General features: G+C 42.9%; 1 protein-coding gene across 2 annotated transcripts in view; it reads right to left on the bottom strand.

Annotated features, from left to right (window-relative positions):
- Positions 1-768: 768 nt before the first annotated feature.
- The window catches only part of PBX3 (PBX homeobox 3), a 212,747-nt gene continuing 194,469 nt past the window's right edge, over positions 769-19,046 (bottom strand). The window contains exons 6-9 of one of the 2 annotated variants that reach the window (XM_032865873.1): positions 7,367-7,532; positions 5,988-6,100; positions 5,100-5,189; positions 769-2,319 (exon numbers count right to left, since the gene is read on the bottom strand). In XM_032865873.1, the coding sequence (XP_032721764.1) occupies positions 2,227-2,319; positions 5,100-5,189; positions 5,988-6,100; positions 7,367-7,532 (462 nt within the window). In that variant the 3' untranslated portion in view covers positions 769-2,226. The remainder of the gene's footprint in view (positions 2,320-5,099; positions 5,190-5,987; positions 6,101-7,366; positions 7,533-19,046) is intronic. The other variant, XM_032865874.1, reaches the window with a different exon arrangement.

The following is a 19,046-nucleotide window of genomic DNA, read 5'->3' as shown; positions in this document are numbered from 1 at the left end:
TTAATCTGATTTCCTGTGAGTCAGTTTCCTTGAGATATAGTAAACAGGCCAATTACCTGCTCTCCACTTCTTTTATGGTAAAGATTTAGATATTCATGACAGAGGTGTATGTAAACATATGGGACTCCTGGCTATTTTAGTAAAACAAAAACAATGCTTAATCTAATTAAAGTCTTTCTTGTTGGTCTAACATTTTATCAGTCTAGAATTTTAAAGGGAATACTTAGAGAGGGTGTGAAGCTTTGGGGTTTTTTTTTAGTAGCTATCTGAGGCTAACTCTTTTCAGAGGAACTCTTGCTTGTTCTTAACTGGTATCTCATCGAAGCCCTGAAATGAAGTTGACGAGACTGGTTATTGTTTTAATAAATGACAGAAAATGTCTTTCCATCAAACAAGTGCCAGGGGCATCATCAGGTCAGGAGAATGTGAGCTCCTGGGGCAGAGACACCTGGGTTCAAAGCATGGCCCCTTGTTGTCCCAACTCTGTGACTTTGTGGCATTCGCTTAACTTTTATGAGCTTTACTTTCCTAATCTCTGCTGGGGGGACGAATAGCTTCCTTGTGGCATTCTTAGAACGCAGGGATCAGGGGAGGACATGCCACAGCGGTCCAGGAGCCAGTCAGGAGCGCGCCCAGAGAGAGCCGTCGGTCGGTAAGAGCTCGTTCTCCAGTCCCTGCTTCCCCGTCATTTCCAAGTCCCTCTGTGACCGGGACAGCTGGACACGCCCCGGCCCGCTCCCGTGGCAGTGGAGTTAAGACACTGCAACATTTAATCATGAAAGCAAAAAGTTTATTCATGTTTGAAACTACATAGAGCTACCACGAGGAAGACTTTTTCAATCCAGGGTGTAATCCAGTTAGAAAGGAACACGAAACATTTTTAATACATTAGAATCACCGCCACAAATTATTTTCATGACTCAATCAGTTTCAGAATCGCATACAATACAAAAAGAGAGGAAGGAGAGGGGGTCCCAGCGCGCAGGGTAAAGTGTACAGTACCGAATACTGGACTCTGAATGCATCACGATCGGCGCCGCTTTTTTTTCTTTTTTTCTTTTTTGCATGGATTAGTAACAAGATGAAGGACATTCAAAATGCTTTCTCAGTATTTACAACAGTTCTACTGATCCCGCGTTCATTGAAGACCCAATGTTTCCACTCTCGGTTTTTTAAAGGTTGCAAATGCAACCCTGATTTTTTTTTTTCTTTTAAAAGATTACAATGTACAATTACATTTTATGAAGGGAAACAAAGAGTTAATTACAAGATGCAAAAAGGTAAGAAAGAGACGAACTACAGCGTGAGTATTGTTCAGAGGTAGTAAGTGAGCACTCTAAGCTACAGAACATGTTGAAATTCTATTGGTTTGTATGAGTTCGCATGAGGTAATCAAGCTGTGTTTTGATTGGTGAGATGTATAAATACTCTTTTGCTACACTATATACAACACTCCAGAGAGCAGGGCCCCTGCCAATGCCCAGAGGACGGAGCAAACCTTGACAAGCCCGTGCAGCACCCAGCGCACACCGTACAACCCCAGACAGATCTCGTGTTCACCTCTATCAGCAGCAAGCGTCTTCATCCCCCAGAACAATCTGGATCCATAATTTAATTACCGAGCAGACTCTGGGCACTGGTGCTTCCAGAGAGAGAAAAGATGCTACCAGTCTCTGATCTAATTATAACATAAGAGATCGAAACACAAACGTGACCAGGAAGATTCTTAAACAAACCATCGTTAACAGAGATAGCCAAACAGCTCCTTTATTCTAACCCCATTAGCGATATGAAAGAAAGACAATCAAAGTCTGCGATGGAAATATGCGAGAAAGTCAATTTAGGTGAGGTGAATCTTTGCATCTGCTTTAACGATTGAGGTTTAGCATATATTGTACTTTTTACCCTTAAGGCCAAGTAATTGGCAACTGTGAGACCATTAATGTAAAATATCGATAATAAATTATGATAAAATAGCTACAGGACTGTCAACAATGTTAAATCTTGGCCTAATTGGATAAAGTGCTTTTTTAACATTGTGTGTTTTTAAGTATAAATACAAATGATTATGATTCCTTAAAAAACTGATTTAACAAGTTCTCTAATAAGACAAGGTTTTACAGTAAAGCTGTAGACGGTGGGCTACAAAAACGCTTTCCTTTTCCTCCTATTGCTCTGAACGCACTTATCGAGGCATGTCAGCTCAGGGAGAAGTGTTGCCGGAAGTTAGTTAGAGGTATCCGAGTGCACGCTTCCTGGGCCTTCTGTAGGGGAAGTCACAGAAGATGGAGTTGTTGCGTCCTGCCAGCCTCCATTAGCCTGAAAGGAGAAACACAGTTCAACGGGTGCACATCTCCAGATTAATTCTCCTCCCCAATTTCAAATACCCAGATGACATCGTGAGAGCAAAGCTACATTAGCAAAATGTATTTTCTAAACCCACTTTGGCAGGAGTTTGAAGCATGTGTTAAAGTGGGATTAAATGCATGTAAAACAAATCCATCCCACCAAGTAAAGTCTTGGCAATAAATCAGCTCGCTGAAGGAGGGCCTCGGCGAGGCTCAAGCTGGCGTGCGGCTTGGCCTTTGATTGGCTGTAAAAAATAAAGTGACTCGGAGAGAAATCTTTTTTTGAAAGGGAGCAGTGGAGAAACTCGATGCGGTGCCTCCGCCAAACCTTGGGCTCCACGAAGTATAAACTTCAGCCCGGCTTAATCCTCGTTTCCAAAGAGAAGAGGTTGCCCCCCTCCCCTTTCCATGCACGCCTGACAGCCAGCTACTGTAACCCTTGGAAAATGAAGGCCAGAATTTCCCTCCAAATAGCATCTTCTGGAATGAAAATGCATGAACTGCGGAGGGGCCCACTATTCAAATCTGTATTCCAATTATCTCTAACTGGAGCGCCTCTCCCGGAGGTTGCTACGGCTGCTCACGTGCTGCTGGCCCTTCCTGCCTCGGACCTGCGTCGCGGTAACAGTGCTCAGAAACAAATTCGCCTTCTGTCTCGGCCCATAGAGGCAATTGCTGAAATCAACGTCTGATCAGATTTCTGCTGTGGCAGACAGCTTGTCGCTACATATTTTTATGTCAGTCAAGAAGAGGGAGGTGCTGGGCTCGTGAGTTGGGGAACACTGAGTGGAAGTGACGGGGAGGGCCTTTCTGGAGAGAAGAAGGCGAGGGGGCGCGGGCTGCCACCAGTGCCTGCGGCTCAGACCCGCCTCCCGCGGTGCTGTCCCCAGACCCGGACCTCCCACACCAGTGCTGGGGTGGGTCACGAGGCCCCCCTGCCTCTTTCCTCTTTTGCCTCCGTCCGTGACTTCTCCCGTGAGTCCACCTAAAAAGGCTTCTTTGAGGCCTGTGCCACTGGGCCAGGAGACAACTCCACCCAGGGTCCCCGCCCAGCCCAGGGCCTGGCTTCTAGGTGAGCCTTGTGCTCAGTGGGCCCGTCCCTTTCTCCCAGGGTCACTGTTCTTGGAGAGTGCCCTGTCTTCTGATCGCACCCTGCTGCACGGAAGGCACCTTTCCTGCCTCCAGGACCAAGAGAAAGGGAGGGGAGGGGGATAAACAACGAGGCAGAAAAGAGCAGAGCCAAAGGGAAAAGGATTTCCCGGGCTGGAGGCCTATCAGATTCCGGCCAGGAAGAAGGTAATGCCAAGGCGACGCATTTCCGAAGCCTCGGTTGTGCAGGCTGGACGGTGACACGCGCACGTGTGTTGGTGGGACTCTAAGCCATCCTCTTCTCTATCTAAACGGTAAGCTGTTTTTGCCCCTCAGGTATGAAAATCTACTTAGAAAAAGAAAAACTCTTACACAGATACAAGTCTGAAGATATTCCATCTGAAGTAAACATCATTCCTCTTTTATCCAAATTTATAAACAACAAATGTACAATATTTTTACCCAGCACGGCAGCTGGAGGAGAGGTTGTCAGCAAGCATTCTTTTTTTCAAAATAAATTAATCCTTCCTCTGGTGGTTTGAGATTATGCAGTGTATTATACAACAGCGCCTTATCAAGCCTCATCAGTGAAGATGGAATTCATGTCTCTAAAATGCTGCAGGCAATCACAGTTTCATATTTTATCATGTTGATAAGGATATCGCACATTCTCTGAAGCATTTCAAAACACTTAAATGAAAAAGGAGAAATGCAACTAAAAGGCTTTTTATATGGTTTGTTGTGGGTTATTATGAGTTATTTATAAACCCAAAAAGAAAGATTTGACATTTCAAATGTAAAAGATTTGAGTATTTAATGGTCCTTTCTTCCCTTTACAATTGAACATCCTCAATCACTTTTTCAATCATTAATATTTACTCTCACAGCAAGCGAAGGCCCTAAAAAGGGAGAATTTTGTCCACTTTCCTCCTGACTCTACCACCATGCTTTGAGCAGTTCGTTTCCTCCCGAAGTCTGGAATCCCAGGTTCTGTCCGCTCCTGCCCTCCCCAGCTCCAGCCTGATGCCCAACCACCACCTCCCTACCCCAGCTCCCTTTCCACACCTATGCATTCTGCCATTTTCCATCCATGTCGGTATAGGGTAAAAGTAAAGTTTTGGTGAATTGGTTACACAAGATAAAATGATTTCCTCCATTAAAAAAAAAAAAAAAAAAAAAAGAGGCAACTAAAAGTGCCGAACATGGTTTCTACCCCACATCGACAATGCAGCCAGCTTGCTCTTAAGAACAGAATTTTTTGTTTAGCTTGGTCTGGGGCCCTTCAAGTCTGTCCCCTTCATGTGGGCTTTGTGTGGGAACGTTTCCTGCTGCTTGATTTGAAGATAAACGACCTGCTTTCCACCATCTCCCTGGAACACAGCACAGCCAGTAGGAGATGGCATCTTAACGGGCTGACGTTTGAGTTCCCTACTGATGACAGAATGCCTGCCGCCACTTGGGGCGTTTGTGAGGACTTCTAAGGGCATCTGGGTAACATTAAGTGTTTGCGTTCATAAAACGAAAGTACAGCAAAAATGCTGCCTTCCCCACCTGCGAGCAAGATGAGAAGCCAAGTCAAATGGCCATTCATTTATTTATTAGTCACTGTTTACCTGGCGCTGCTCCTACAGCTCTTCGAATCTGGCTCCCCAGGGTACTCACATTTAAATTATGTGGACTGTACAGTGGATTTCCTCCAAGACCATCACTGTAGCCTCCCGTCTGATTGATAACATGACGGAGGGTATCCACCTAGAAGTGAGACGAAACAAAATTCATCATCCCAAATCTATTAAAACATCATCATTTACAAAAGGAAACAATTTGAATTATGTGTGCCACGAGGGTTTAGCATCTTCAATGAAAGACAAATTTATCAATCAAATGTGACTGGCAGAATTTCAGCAATTCTTTGCATATTTAAACTCACACATCTTTGTTTTTCATGGCAGCCCAACAATAACACCTTCGTGGCAATGCAAACTTTCCATCTACATCTTCAGCAACATGTGCGTGGCTATGGGTGCAAACTACTTATAAATATGTATACTGGATCTCTCTCTCTCTCTCACACACGCGCATGCGCACACACACACACGCACGGGCTGCACACCCAAACACACACACACAAGTAGTTGCTCTTGATTAAGAGGATGAGAAAATATACTTTAAGAACTCAGGGGCTTTTTTAATTCTGACTTTAAAAATTTCAGAAATGAAAGAGTGATATATTTTTAAACCACACATACGCTGGCACACACAATTTGTTGTTGTTGCTGTTGTTACAAAAGTAAGATGCACCCAACCCTCTCCATGAGCTCAAGCCAGAGCCGAATGCATTCACAAAGTTTATCAGGTTTGAATCATCAAAAGTCACTGTTCACCTGACTTCTCGTTAAATTAAATGGTGGGGCAGATGGGTCCCATTTGGAAGCACCCAGCACAGGTTCTGCATGGATGTGCAGACCACTTCCACGGGGGTAAGAGTATGGAGTTTTGAGCCCAAACCCTACCCTGCCAGAAAGGCCCCAGTTGGGGCATTTCTCCTACCTGTGATTGCACATTGGCTCCGACTTGGGACCCTTGGTAAGAATCCCCATTCAGACTCTGCATGTTCATGAACATGTCCCCAGAATTTGGGAGGTTAAAAGAACCAGAAGAACCTGGAAAGGAAAGAGTTAAGTAGCTGAATAACAGAGAGCTACACACATAATCCTCAAAGACCTAGAGGCAGGGAGAGGAGAAAAGGTGCAGAAGGGAAAGGTTGTGTACAACATAAAGCATTTCCGGATCTAAGAAGATGGAGGGTAACTCCAAAGAGGTAGGTCCTGCGGTTCATTTTGCAGCTAGGAAAGTCCTACCAATGGGGAAGCCCAAATAAGAAACAAAGAGGAGATGGAAGCAAACAGAAAAACACCCAGCAGCTGACCCCAGGCCGCCCCCTTGTTTGCATTTCTCTCTAGGACTTGGTCATTAAGTGAGCTCTTCACCGTCATTAACTGTCATGGTGGACAGTCATGTGGAGAAGAAACACTTTTCTGAAGCTCTTTCTTAGCCATACACCTTCTACCTAAATTTCATCTGTTCATGTTTCATTAAAAAGAACAGGGGGTGAGGGGTCTGGGGCGAGGGAGGTGATGGGGGAGAGGGTGGGAGAAAGAAAACAAAACAAGGAAATAATAACCCTTCGCTTTCTGAACTTTTAAAGATATATTTAAAAGATCTCCTTAGAAAAGTGCCTTGGATTGCTCCCCAAGTCCATCTGCCTGGACTGGCGGCACACCGTTCACGGTTACCCAAGTTCCCTGTCACGTATAGATGTTTCTAACTCCATCACGAACGTCACATAAAATAAGGCCCAAATGTACCACGATATTGCGGACACTGCATCCGTGTATGAGGCACTGCACCCCTCATGGCTCATCACCTACCAAGTCAGCACAGATGCTAAAGAAATGCCAAGAAGGGCCGCAGGCTGGAGTCTGCAGCTGTGTTAGGTAGGAAGCACAGCTGTACCCCAACATTTTAGCTTCATTACGCACAGCACCAGGTCACCTTCCCACTTCCGCTATCTCCTTCATTCTTTGACAAACCACTATGGACCTTAAAATGATACATGGAAGAATATAGTTAAAATATTTATTAGTGCTAGCACTCCGCATAACTGCTGAATTAAAAACCACCATGAGGTGTAAATAAAGGTTCCAGAATCTACCAGTAGCGAGTAGCACTCGTTATCAACAGTGGGTTTATGGACTCTGGCCATCCACTTATTCGCCCGGCCCTAGAATAAGCCCTCGTTTTAATCGAAATCTTCCTTTATAACTCCACTGGGTCCTCAGTAGGGCTGCTGTGTCCTGGCCTGTGGGACCGGGTTTTGTGGCACAAGGCTGCCTGAGCCAAGGAGGGAGCGAGTGGCCAGTACGCACCAGAATTTGGCGTGGTCGGCGAATTAGTCTGGTTGTTCTGAACGGCGGCGGCGACTGCGTGTGCGGCCGTCACGGCAGTCTTTGCGGCATAGAGGTTGGCTTCTTCCTGAAACTTGCCGATATTCTTCTTGTACCTGATTCGTTTGTTGCCAAACCAGTTGGATACCTACAAATCGCAGGGACATGAGTGAAGGGGAAGAGAAGTCAACCTTCCAGCAATAACCATTGGACACCAAGAGGACACCTTGGGAAACAGTTCTTAACTTACACCCTGGTTTTTGAGGTTCGCTTTTGCTTTCTGCAAACCTCGACACTCAGAATAACACTACTTCTTGGAGTTAGCCACAGTCACATTAAAAAGGACAGGAGCACTGTTCATAAAAAGTATTCAGTTGGTATATACCGATCGGTATTTAAGTGTTCAGTCCCCCTAAAAAGGAGCTGAAAAAAACTAAAGGGAACATTTATTAAGTTAGGTAAATAACAAATTTTTGTGAAGGAATGACTTCTTGCTTTTGGGTCTGGAACGATTTTGGCAGTTGGACAGTAGAATCGTGTTTGGTCTGCTGAAAAAAGTAACATCAATTAATAATGGATGAACGACCCCTTTGTCTCCTGTCTTAGAAGGTTCTGTGTGTCTGCCAAGATGGCTGCTCAAGCTCGGCCAGTTACCACATGAGAAGGTCACAACTTGAAATTCAAGTAATTCCAATAAGGTCAAATGCAAATACTGGGGAGCAGCTCTGATTTCATCAGGTGGAATATACTTGTGTCTTTTACACACTACTTATGACGTCAGCCCATGCAAGTGGAAGAGCTTTCTAAAGAGGAACTTGGAGACAGGAAGATTTCATCACATTTCACTGACAGCAAAACTTCAGCCCAAGACTCATTGCTCATAGTTACGTGACGTGTTCAGGCACCTATAGCTGAGCTAGATAAAGAAACAAAACCCACACAGCAGGTTATAAAAAGGTACCCACCTGCTATATAAAAGGCTCTGAGCTCCCTTTTGCTAAAGTAACAGTTTAAAAATACTCTTTAATAATTTCTTAATAATCCGCCAAAGGGGCATACTGCTGTGGTATCAGGCTGGGTGGGTCACTGTTTTATTCTGAACAGCTATGCAGAGGCCCTGAGGAAAAATAAGGAGTCGTATGAGCCCTCCAACCCAACTTACACCAGTGGGCATGCTTACTGACCTTCTCTGCCAAGAGTTTAATTGCCTTGGAAATAGAACTCTCATTCTTCAACCTATGGCACTCATTCTTCCAGAAGGAGCCAGAGAACCCTGGCAAGGAAGCCACATGAGGAAGACAATGTTGGCCTTGCCACTGCTCACATGCTGTCTCATACTGGGGAACGCACACATACACAGGCAGGCACACTTGCTAGGATTCCTGTGACAACCATGAGCATAGGTTCATCAGACAGAAATGAGCCAAAACGCATCAGGAAGTAAATATGCTGGAGATCAGGACTTCCTAGCTGCTTCTGTTCCACTATTATTCCTCCCCCACCACACCCTTTATGGACTGTATATGTCACTTCCTGCCTTCGTATCAAATAGTAGTGATTATAATAACTATCATTCGATGACTACCCCCTCTGCGCCAAGCATTAGGCAGAGCCCTCTGCATCCCTGGGCTGGGTGGCTGACAGAGGTGGTTATACAGCAAAACACCTATCCCAAATCCAATGGCCTTTTCTCTCTCCTTCTTTGATCTTTCAGCAGTGTCTGATATGCTGTGTGTGTGTGTGTGTGTGTGTTCTCCACAACTCAGCTCTTGGCCAAAACTCAACTCTTTTCTCTTCTCCTTGAGCAATCTTATCCATATTAATGATTTCAATCATTGTCACTGTGTGGATGGCTCCCAGATTTCCATCTCTAGGCCTAACTTGTATGAAGAATTTCGATTCTTGATTGTAAAGATGTTAACATATAAATGTTTTGTGACAATCTCCAACTCAAGAGGTCTAAAATGGAATTCATGTGTCCTCTAAACCTGCACCTCCTTCTGCATTCTCTTATGTTTACAGCATCTCCACCTCTAGAGACAGGGTACTTCCTATCTCACAAAGTCCGTGATTCCACCGTTGGATGATTCTAAAGGATATTCAGTTCTCTATTAGGAACTAAGATCTCGTTCACTCTCATTTCTCATCATCATCCTTAGTTCCAACACCTTGATGGTGATAATATCAGGTTCTCAAACAGCCCTGGGAGACTGAACCCCACTAAGCCATTGGCCTTCTTTGCCCTCCCTTCTTTGAGCCCCATATGCTTGGGGCAGGAGCATATGAGCATCAAATAGGATGTGGCAGCAGGAGGAAAAGCCAGGAGAGTGTACAGGTGAGGAGGCAACGAGGACCGGAACCAGGCAGAGCCATAGTTATGGAGAGGGCAGCTATCATGGGGGAGGCATTGGCGGAATTTGCCAAGGACCAGCTGAAGAGGTCAAGGGAGAAGGAGAAGCCGGAGATGCTGCTGCTGTGGAGCCCAGGCCTCCAAGAACGCGGAGACAGAAGCTCTGGAAGGGATTTCTGCACCAGAAGTTAGCCTCAGTGACTCTTAGGATCCAGTCCCATACCAGAATTCTAGGACTCTAAAAACAAAAGTTTTGACTCAAAATTGAAAAAGGACCATAAAGGTATCCGTTCTGATTATGCTCATTAAAGCAAGTTTCCTCAGACCCTACCTCATGTTTCACAAGCACATTCTCAGCTCACAAGACAGAACGAGAGAGCCCGTTCTCAAAAAACTCCTTCAACATACATCCCTCTAGTTTGTCTGAATAAGACCAGCAGGCCTTTGAAAGAGTTAAATATTGAATATATCTACAGTGCAAAGGGAGATTTCCTGGTTGAGAGGGAATATGGCATTTCTTAAGTATAATTAATGAAAATTCCCCAACTCTGAATTTAGCAACAAAGGCCCATCTTAGAATTCTCCTCTTCTAAACAATTCTCTGTTGGATTCTGTACTTTGTAGTTAATATTACCTTGACAATCAGAGAAGCTATAATACATTAATGAAACCTAGCCTGGAAAATCAGATTACAGCTTTATTAACAGTTTCATAATTGAGGAATCTCTGTACCACTGAAGGGTCTCCTCTCTAGACACGCAAGAATCCCGTGTTTATGCATACCCCTGGACCAATCAAACAACAGTCATCACTAATAAAGGTTTATTTAATTCTCACAGTAAAATTTTAATATCACCAGCAGCCTGGGGAAGCTTTAGCAAGTGGATTTGCTTGACATCAGATCGTTTCTATTCTGCTAGTCCCAATACTTCTTAATCTTTAATATCAAGGCAATTAAAATTAATGGCCACTCATCCAAAGCTACTGTGGGCAGTGTTTCCTTGACACCAATTGTTTGATGGGATTACCTAGAGGTTAAACTAACAAGCAAGGTTTAATTGGAAGCAATGAAAGAAGCAGTGATCATACGTTATGTTTAACCTGCATAACCACATCTAAATGAATATCTAAAAATGTTAAACTATTTCTCAAATTAAAATATGCACGTCACATTCTGAGATCACAGATTTGGGTACTGCAGCCATCAGCCATTAAGAACAGGCTGCCGCAACTAAGATCAGTGTAATTAATGCACGAATCGACACCTAAGTTCAGGAATGTCTGTCACCTTTTACAAACAGATGGGTACAATTAGTTGCAAATGAAATCTCCACCCTCACCCTGTAGGAAGCACCAAAAGCCACGGATCACATGCGTCCCTCCTACACGGTTCTCACCGTGGAACCAGGCCGTACACATGGGACAGTGAGCAGAGCAGAGCCTGTGCCGTCTCGGAGATGGAAGGGTCTGTATGTTGGCCCCAGAACAGAAACGCAGGCAGGAAATTGGTGGAGAGAAAGGGAATATGCTGTCCTGTGCTTCTCTTTTGAGCCATGTATCAAGGATTCATGACTCTGGACTGTGCAGAAGGCAAGGGGCCAGGCAAGATTTTAAGACCAATTAAAAATGACCAAAAAAAAGAGAGAGAATAAAAATGCAAGTACACACCTCCTTCTATTCATGGTCACAGCTCCTAGACTGTGAGCCTTTGGCAATTGGGGAAATGAGTAGGGAACATTCTGCAGGCTGCTGATTTTCTGGGGCCCCTCTCCAAGGCCAAGAAGTGGCCAGAAACACTTGCGGTCTCACTGTTTACTAGAGCCATGCGTTTCCCTAACTCAACCTGGCAGCAGACTGCCAATCCCTTTTAAAAGGCCAAATATTTTTATATGTGGAATCTAAAAAAAGACAAACTCATAGAATTTTGGGTATGTTAATGACTTGGCCCATGGCAGTGATCTGATGACTACTACCTGTTGCTATCTCCCATGCTATACCAACCAAGGAACAAGAGACCCAGACTACACAGGTCGCCCAAAAACAGACAGCGAAGTGTCACAGTTTCAGGTTTCAACACCAGGACTCCCCATCTGTTTTTTCCTTTTTAATATCAGTTGGGATGTTTACTGAGTATCTATTATGGTCAATACTGTACTTTGTGGCACGAGGAGATAAAAGAACAAATAAACATGTACCTCTACCTGCCTAGAATTTGCAATCTGATGATATAACAATGCAAGACGCTCAAAACAATCCATAAAAATTGCAGGATGGTGGTGATCACACACTCAGCGGTCTCTGAAAGAAGGGACTTTGGAGGGGAGGACTAACAAGAGAGGGCCATTTCCATCGGGCAGAATGAGGCACAGCAAGGGGCACTTAGGCACAGGGGTGGGCGGGCGTAAAGGCAGGAGCAGCAGGCTCTGGGTTCTGGCTATGGTCCAGGACAAGGGAGAGTGTTGTTGCCAGGGGAAAGCCTAAAGAGGCGTCCTGCAAGCCATCTCACAGCTTCCCTCTGCAGGGCCTCACTAGGTGGAAAAGTAGTGGAGGGAAGACAAAGGATGAGTCTGAGATTTCTAGGAAGTCCAGTGGGGAATGGGTTCAGGTGAGGACACCTGAGGCCGGGCGAGGCAGCCTTCCCAGCAAGGTACCTGTCTTGTGTCAGTGGGTGGCACACTTTTTTGCTGGAATATTCCCTAAAGAAATTTTGAATAATCAGGTACCTGCTTACACATATTTTGTCCTTTGCACATTTCTGAAGTTGATATCTACAATTTTTCATTATAAGTTTATACAGTTGTAAATAGTGTTATTTCGGTTTGTCTTAAATGTTGACATTTTAAAATAAAACTGTAACACTATTCTTTAAAATGTATCCAACCAAATTTAAATAGCAAAGCAATCTGATACCCACAATCCATTTCAAAAAATACATAAACTTGCTTTTCTTTAACAGTCAGAAATTTTGCATTCTCTTTTGTTCTTAGAAGTGTATTTCCATTACATTTCCCTTCCGTAGTCTCCTAATACAAAATACTTTTATGCTGTACAAAAAAATGGAAATTGAAAATTGTTTTATTTCCTATATTATAAGGATCTACATGTTTAATACATCTTTCTGGATTAGGCTATCATTACAATTAGTCTAAAACTGATCAAAGCAATACAAAGACTTATTCCGATAAATAAAAGTACTTGTTTTACCATCAAAAGTACAGCAGTTTTTTTTTTTTATATCACACATATATTTCTTAATGAGAGGGGTACAGGATTATAAAGCACTGACTGAAGGTGGTTCAGTTATCACCAGTATTTTATACAATCCCTTAGTGGGGACCAGAGAGGGTCTCACCCTTTGGGGCAATGGGCCATCCTATAAGGGGAGATTTCCTTTCATCAAAGTGGAAAAATGGCAAGTGATAAAGTGGAAGAGGGGAAAAACCCACACAATGCTTCCACCACAGCCGCCTTCTGAGGCTCATGGATTTTCAGAAAGAGTTTCTACATGTATAAGGAAAGCTGGTCACCAGGCCCTAATACCTTCCGGCACTTTGCGGACCATGTATATAACCAAGTTCAAAACTGTTGTCTTCAGTGAACAGGCTACCTCTGGCTTCACTTCCACTTTTTTGCGTGAGTACAGTGCAAAAACCCTGACAGGGTGTGCTTATTAAAGACCTCTGGCTATAAAAGTGGGGCTCATTCAGGCAACCACTTCCATGCGTCACCATGACCTTTTGGAGCTAGACCAAGAACGAATTTGTCAGCTTCAGGAAATCAAAAACAGTCTGATTAAAGAAGGACACCTAAGGAGATAGACATAGTTTACTTAATATTTAGCTTAATCTTTCTGGAGAAAGATTCAACCCTTTGAATAGGGTTGCATAGACCCTTTGAATCAGCATTCCTAAGACATTACCTTGAGGAAATATTTAGAGGTATATGTGTAAAGGGATTCACTACAGTCCTATTGACACTAGGAAAAAAAAAGAAGATTTATAGCACACCTGTAGAATGGGATATGATCATGGATTAAAAATCATGTTGAGGAAGAATATTTATTGACATGGGGAAATATTCACAATATATTATAAAGAGGAGCAAAGGGCATTTTTTTTCTTTCATATGACATGAGTTGGGGGGTAAAAATACTCACATATGCACAAATGCACACACATACACACACGCATATGTACAGGAAAAAAGTATTAGGACCCACACACCACTCAGAATGTGATTATCTTTTAGAGTGGATTTATAAGTCATTTCTATGTGTTTTTCTGTGTGTTTTCAAATATTACCCAAATTGATTTCAGATAAGCGGTTATTTATTTATTTTTTTAATTAGAGAAATGTACTTTACAATGAAAAAAGGAACCAATCTCCCTCTTTAAAATATCGTTTAGAAGTCATTTAACAATCTCCAGAAGTACACCAGGCCCTGTGCTGGGCCACAGAATCACAGAAATCGACAGTCCCATTCCTGTATCCTGTCAGGAGGGTAAGCTTGGCAGGTCCAAGAAAACTTGAAATAATTAAAATCAGATACTTTTTGTAAATCTCAAGCTGTTAAAATTTCCCAGACTGCTTCGAAAACTCCATGTTCAAATTATGCAGCTAAACCACCAAAAATGTCTGTACAGTCACTGTAAGCCAGTTTATTAATTAGTTAGCATTAATTGTATCCATTTCACATTCTATCACTACATTTATCATTTTAACAACAATGTTAAATAAAAGAGAAAAATTATTACTTAAAGACTTAATCTTGAAGAAGCAGAAATGCAGAACTTCAGAGTTCATCCTTAGTTTTGCTTCCTTGCATAAAACACATTAGGGAGAGGATCAGCATTTGTTTGGAAAAGCAGCAGCTGACACTAAAACATCATTACTGAGATTAGAAAACTGAAAATTTATGAAGCACAAATCTTAGAAAAATTTGCCATTGTGTTTCCCCTGTTTACTTGTGATGCATACTTTATGTACTGTGCCTAATTAAATGCAACAGATTATGAATTGTTGAAATGCCAAGTCGCGTATAACGGAACATGTAGCATATTTACATGGTAAACAATTTTTACCTCTAATAAATAGTTTTTCCCTAATCAATATGTTTTCATCCCCATTATGTGATTCGATTTGAAATGAGGGATGGGAGCCAGATACTGTTCAATTTTTAAAGTTAATGGTGTTAATAAGCTAAATCTCATTCCACTTCTCTCCTTCCCAAGGGTGCACAGTCAAGTTTATATAAGGACAGAACGGCTGGACTCACCGTAGATAACCATATGTGTGCATTCCCTTGAGAACCCAGAGGGCAGCTGGATCGAGGGCCTGACAGCCAGATAGACCTGGTTGTGAGTCCCTGCTCTGTGATTTCCTAGCTGTGCTACCTTCATCGTGCTGTCTAAGGTTCTCCCTTCCCGGCCTGCAAGATGGAATAGCCATACCCACTCCTAAGGGGGCTGTCAGGAAAATTAAATGAGAAAACATGTTCAAATGCCCAGGACTGTGCCTGGGATGTACTAGGCACCCTCCAAAATGCTACCTTTCCCTTTTTTTAAAAAGAAGCCCCAACAACAAACCCTCTGTGGGCTTTGCTTGCTCCCTGTAGTCACTAAGGTCAGGGTACCTTTTCACAGGAACGTTGGATTCTGGGAGAGCCAGTCCACGCTCCCAGTGCTGGAGGAGGAGGGGTGAACAGGGAACAGGCAGCGGTGAGAGAAGGATAAAGGGGTGTAATAAACTTCCTACTAGAGGCGGGTAACACCCAGACCAGAAGCTATTGTCCGCCACACAGCCCTGGGCCAAGGACACGCACAAAGAGCTGACAGCAGTGCCTGAACTTCCTCATCCCTCCTCACTCCTGTCCCAACATAACCACACGCAAGACAATGCACTGGACCGAGAATCTGTAGGAAACTAGGGTTTGGTTCCTCTTTGTACGTATATTTATAGCAGCAGCCATTACGGAGAGTTCATTATTACCTGCATTATCTCATTTAGCCCCCAACAAAGACCCAGTCTCACAGACTTAAAAACTGACGTCAGAAAGTTTCTATAACTTGCCTGAGGTTACACAATCTTTCTTGTCCCTTTCCTCCTATTCCTTATCTAATAAGACCTGTTTTTTCTTAGCACTCTACAGAAATTGTTTACTCAGTTTTATCTCTTTTCCATTGTATTAAGTGGCTAGGGCTACAAGAGCAATATTCTACCTTGTGAGTGCAAAGTATTCTGGCTCCTTTAGGGTTCAAATGTGGGCTAGCCCACAAATCCAAACCATTATTTTTTTCTTTTTAGGAAGTAAGCTCCAAATTCCTAACAACTGACTTGAAAACCAACTTTTGAAACACAACCCACTTCTTTTTTTTTTTTTTAAGATTTCATTTATTCATTTGACAGAGAGAGAGATCACAAGTAGGCAGGCAGAGAGAGAGGAGGAAGCAGCCCCCCCCCCGCCCCCCGGCGGAGCAGAGAGCCTGAGGCGGGGCTCAATCCCAGAACCCTGGGATCATGACCAGAACAGAAGGCAGAGGCTTTAACCCACTGAGCCACCCAGGCGCCCCCACAACCCACTTCTAATGCGAGAAATGAACAAACAGAAATTCAGTTTCTGTAGTATCTGAAATAATCTAAAACAGATTCACTTGTCAAGTACTGTATTTTTTTTTTTTTTAATTTGAGGATGTGAAAAACGTTATCGTCATAATGTACCGACACCCTTACAGTTTGGCTTGGCCCTTTCTACTCGATACATGATAGACTGATAACTGCTCATGACATTCACAAAGAGTCTCATCTGCAAAAGTATATAAAACGTCAGCCTTGCGGCCATAGTACACAGAGAACAGATGACACCGTTCATCTCCCTAAAACACGTGCTTCAGGGTGGTTCTAAATTGCCACAGATGATGTTTTCAGCTAAAGATTCTTTTCTTTAAAATTACTTCTCTCATTAAAAAAAAAAAAAAATGTGTTAGGTGTGCAGCTGAACAGATGCCATGGAAAGCCTGGCAGGTTTTGAAATACTGAGACATAGCTGGAGAGTGCCTCCCGCCAGCTCCATGGAAAGGTAGGGCCGTCTCCCAGCGAACACAACAGCACCCCCAGATTAAGAATCAAGAGCTCTTTTTAAACAACAGTGAACTAGATATTTTGTCCAGATAAGTTTCATGTAATAGAAAACATCAAATGTATTCAGTGTCATGTGTGAAGAACCCCTATAGCCAAGCCTTTTACCTCCTGGAAATCCTATATTTATTCAACCACCACTCCCGACTAAATACACACCCCAGTTCTCTTTGCTTTTTAAGAATCCAGAAGATTTCACTGAATATATTTAAAATGGTAATACCTATCCTCAAAAACCTTTCAACATATGTAATTATTTCTCACTGAAAATGAATCACATGCATTTTTAGAATAAAGAATACACCGAGGGTAGATCTATTCAGAGACTAAGAATTTAGACACAACCCTACTCGCCACTCACTCACAACCATGGCCTCTCTCTGGCTCTCACCTTTATGGAGCCTGTAAAAAACTAGGGGCTCGAGGCTGTTAGCACACTGGTTTGCGTGGAGCCTCTTTCCCCTTCCTTCTGGAACCTTGACAAGGCTTTCTAGGCACCACATAACCAGCAGGAACACTCTAGTGAATGGGCAAATAAGCATTTATTGAGCACTCATGATATACCAGGCCCTGTACTAGGCATTTTACATATACAATCTTATTTAGCCCTCCAACCTCTAAATACATGATCACCATCCTAATCTTACAGGTTGAAAATGGAGACTTCAGGTTAAATAATTTGCTCAAGGTCACAGTGCAACTTAACAGTGGTGGACTGGTCTGAGTGACTTCTCTCCACCTTCCTATACCAGATGTATGGTCAGCCGGAGTTAAAAGTGCCGATTTCTCAAAATAACTGATACAAAATGATAGTACTACTTCTCAAATAGAATGTAAGTAATGAAACTCAGTTTTGGTAAAGAATCTGGTGTACCTGCAGAGCAATGGTCTAAATATCTAATTTTAGAAAGTCAAGAAAGGAGAAAAAGAAATCAGTAACACTACTTCAAAACTTCTCTCCTTTGATCTTTGATCCAGTCACCTGATGATAAGATCCTAGTGGGGGTAACCCAATTAGGTCTTTTATCCCCTTCTACTTCTGAGCTCTGAGATTTGTAGGACCAGTCCCAAGCCCAGGCTGATGGCTGACTCTGCCAATGATTTTACCTGTTGACTCATCACTGGCCGGATCATTCATTCCACACACATATAAAGAGTGCCTGGCAGACACTGTGTTCCCCCAAAGCAGTCCCTGACCATCACCTATAACCTCCCAAATCCAGGCTTACCCTCGCTGTCATTCTGTGCAGGACCATATGTCCTCTTGTAATTACAACAGTTGTGACATTTATACAGGGCTTCCTCTTTTTTTTTTTTTTAAGATTTATTTATTTATTTATTTTGAAAGAGCATGAGTGAGGGGGAAAGGCACAGGGAGAGGGAGAAGCAGGCTACAGGCTCCTTGCTGAGCAGGGAGCCTGATGGACAATGGACAAACTTGGGGCTTGATCCCAGGAACCCACAATCATCACCTGAGCAGAAGGCAGATGCTTAACTGACTGAACCACCCAGACACCCCTCTATAGGGCTTAAGTGCTAAGTACTATTCAAACCACGCAATACATATTAACTCATCATATCTGCATAACAATGCAATAAGGCGGGTTCTATTACTTCCCTTATTTTATGGATGAGAAAACTGAGGCACAAAGATGTTAAAAGAAAGAGAGAGGGAGGAAGGAAGGAAAGAAGGAAGAAAGTAAAGAAGGAAGGGAGGGAGGGAGGGAAGGAGGAAGGAAGGGAGGAAGGAAAAGAAGCAAAGGAGAGAGGGAGGGAAGGAAGGAGGGAAGGAAAAAGGAAGCGCATACAGTATGGTTCAGAATGAATATCTGAAAAGAACACGTATATTAAGAAACATCACAAAGAATATCTAAGACACTATTAATTGCTTTTTGGGAGTACAACTAAGAGTCTGAGGCAGAAGGGAGGCTTTTGAAAGAAACAACTTTTGGTTTTGTTGAGCTCTACTATATGGTTTTTAAGAATTTTATTAATCTCTGCACTTATCTTCATTATTCCTTCCTTCCACATTTTTGGTTTTAGTGTCCCTTAATACTTTTAGATGGATCCTTAACTCACTGATTCTCAGCCTCCCCACTTTATATACATATAGAAAACACACATACACACTATATATACCCATATATTATATATGATAAATATATAAGTATATACTAA

The sequence above is a fragment of the Lontra canadensis genome, unplaced genomic scaffold, assembly GCF_010015895.1.
Source record: "Lontra canadensis isolate GAN:19392208 unplaced genomic scaffold, GSC_riverotter_1.0 scaffold30, whole genome shotgun sequence".
Lineage (NCBI taxonomy): Eukaryota > Metazoa > Chordata > Mammalia > Carnivora > Mustelidae > Lontra > Lontra canadensis.
The sequence above is the reverse complement of the archived record's forward strand: the minus strand, read 5'-3'. Positions and strand labels throughout refer to the sequence as shown.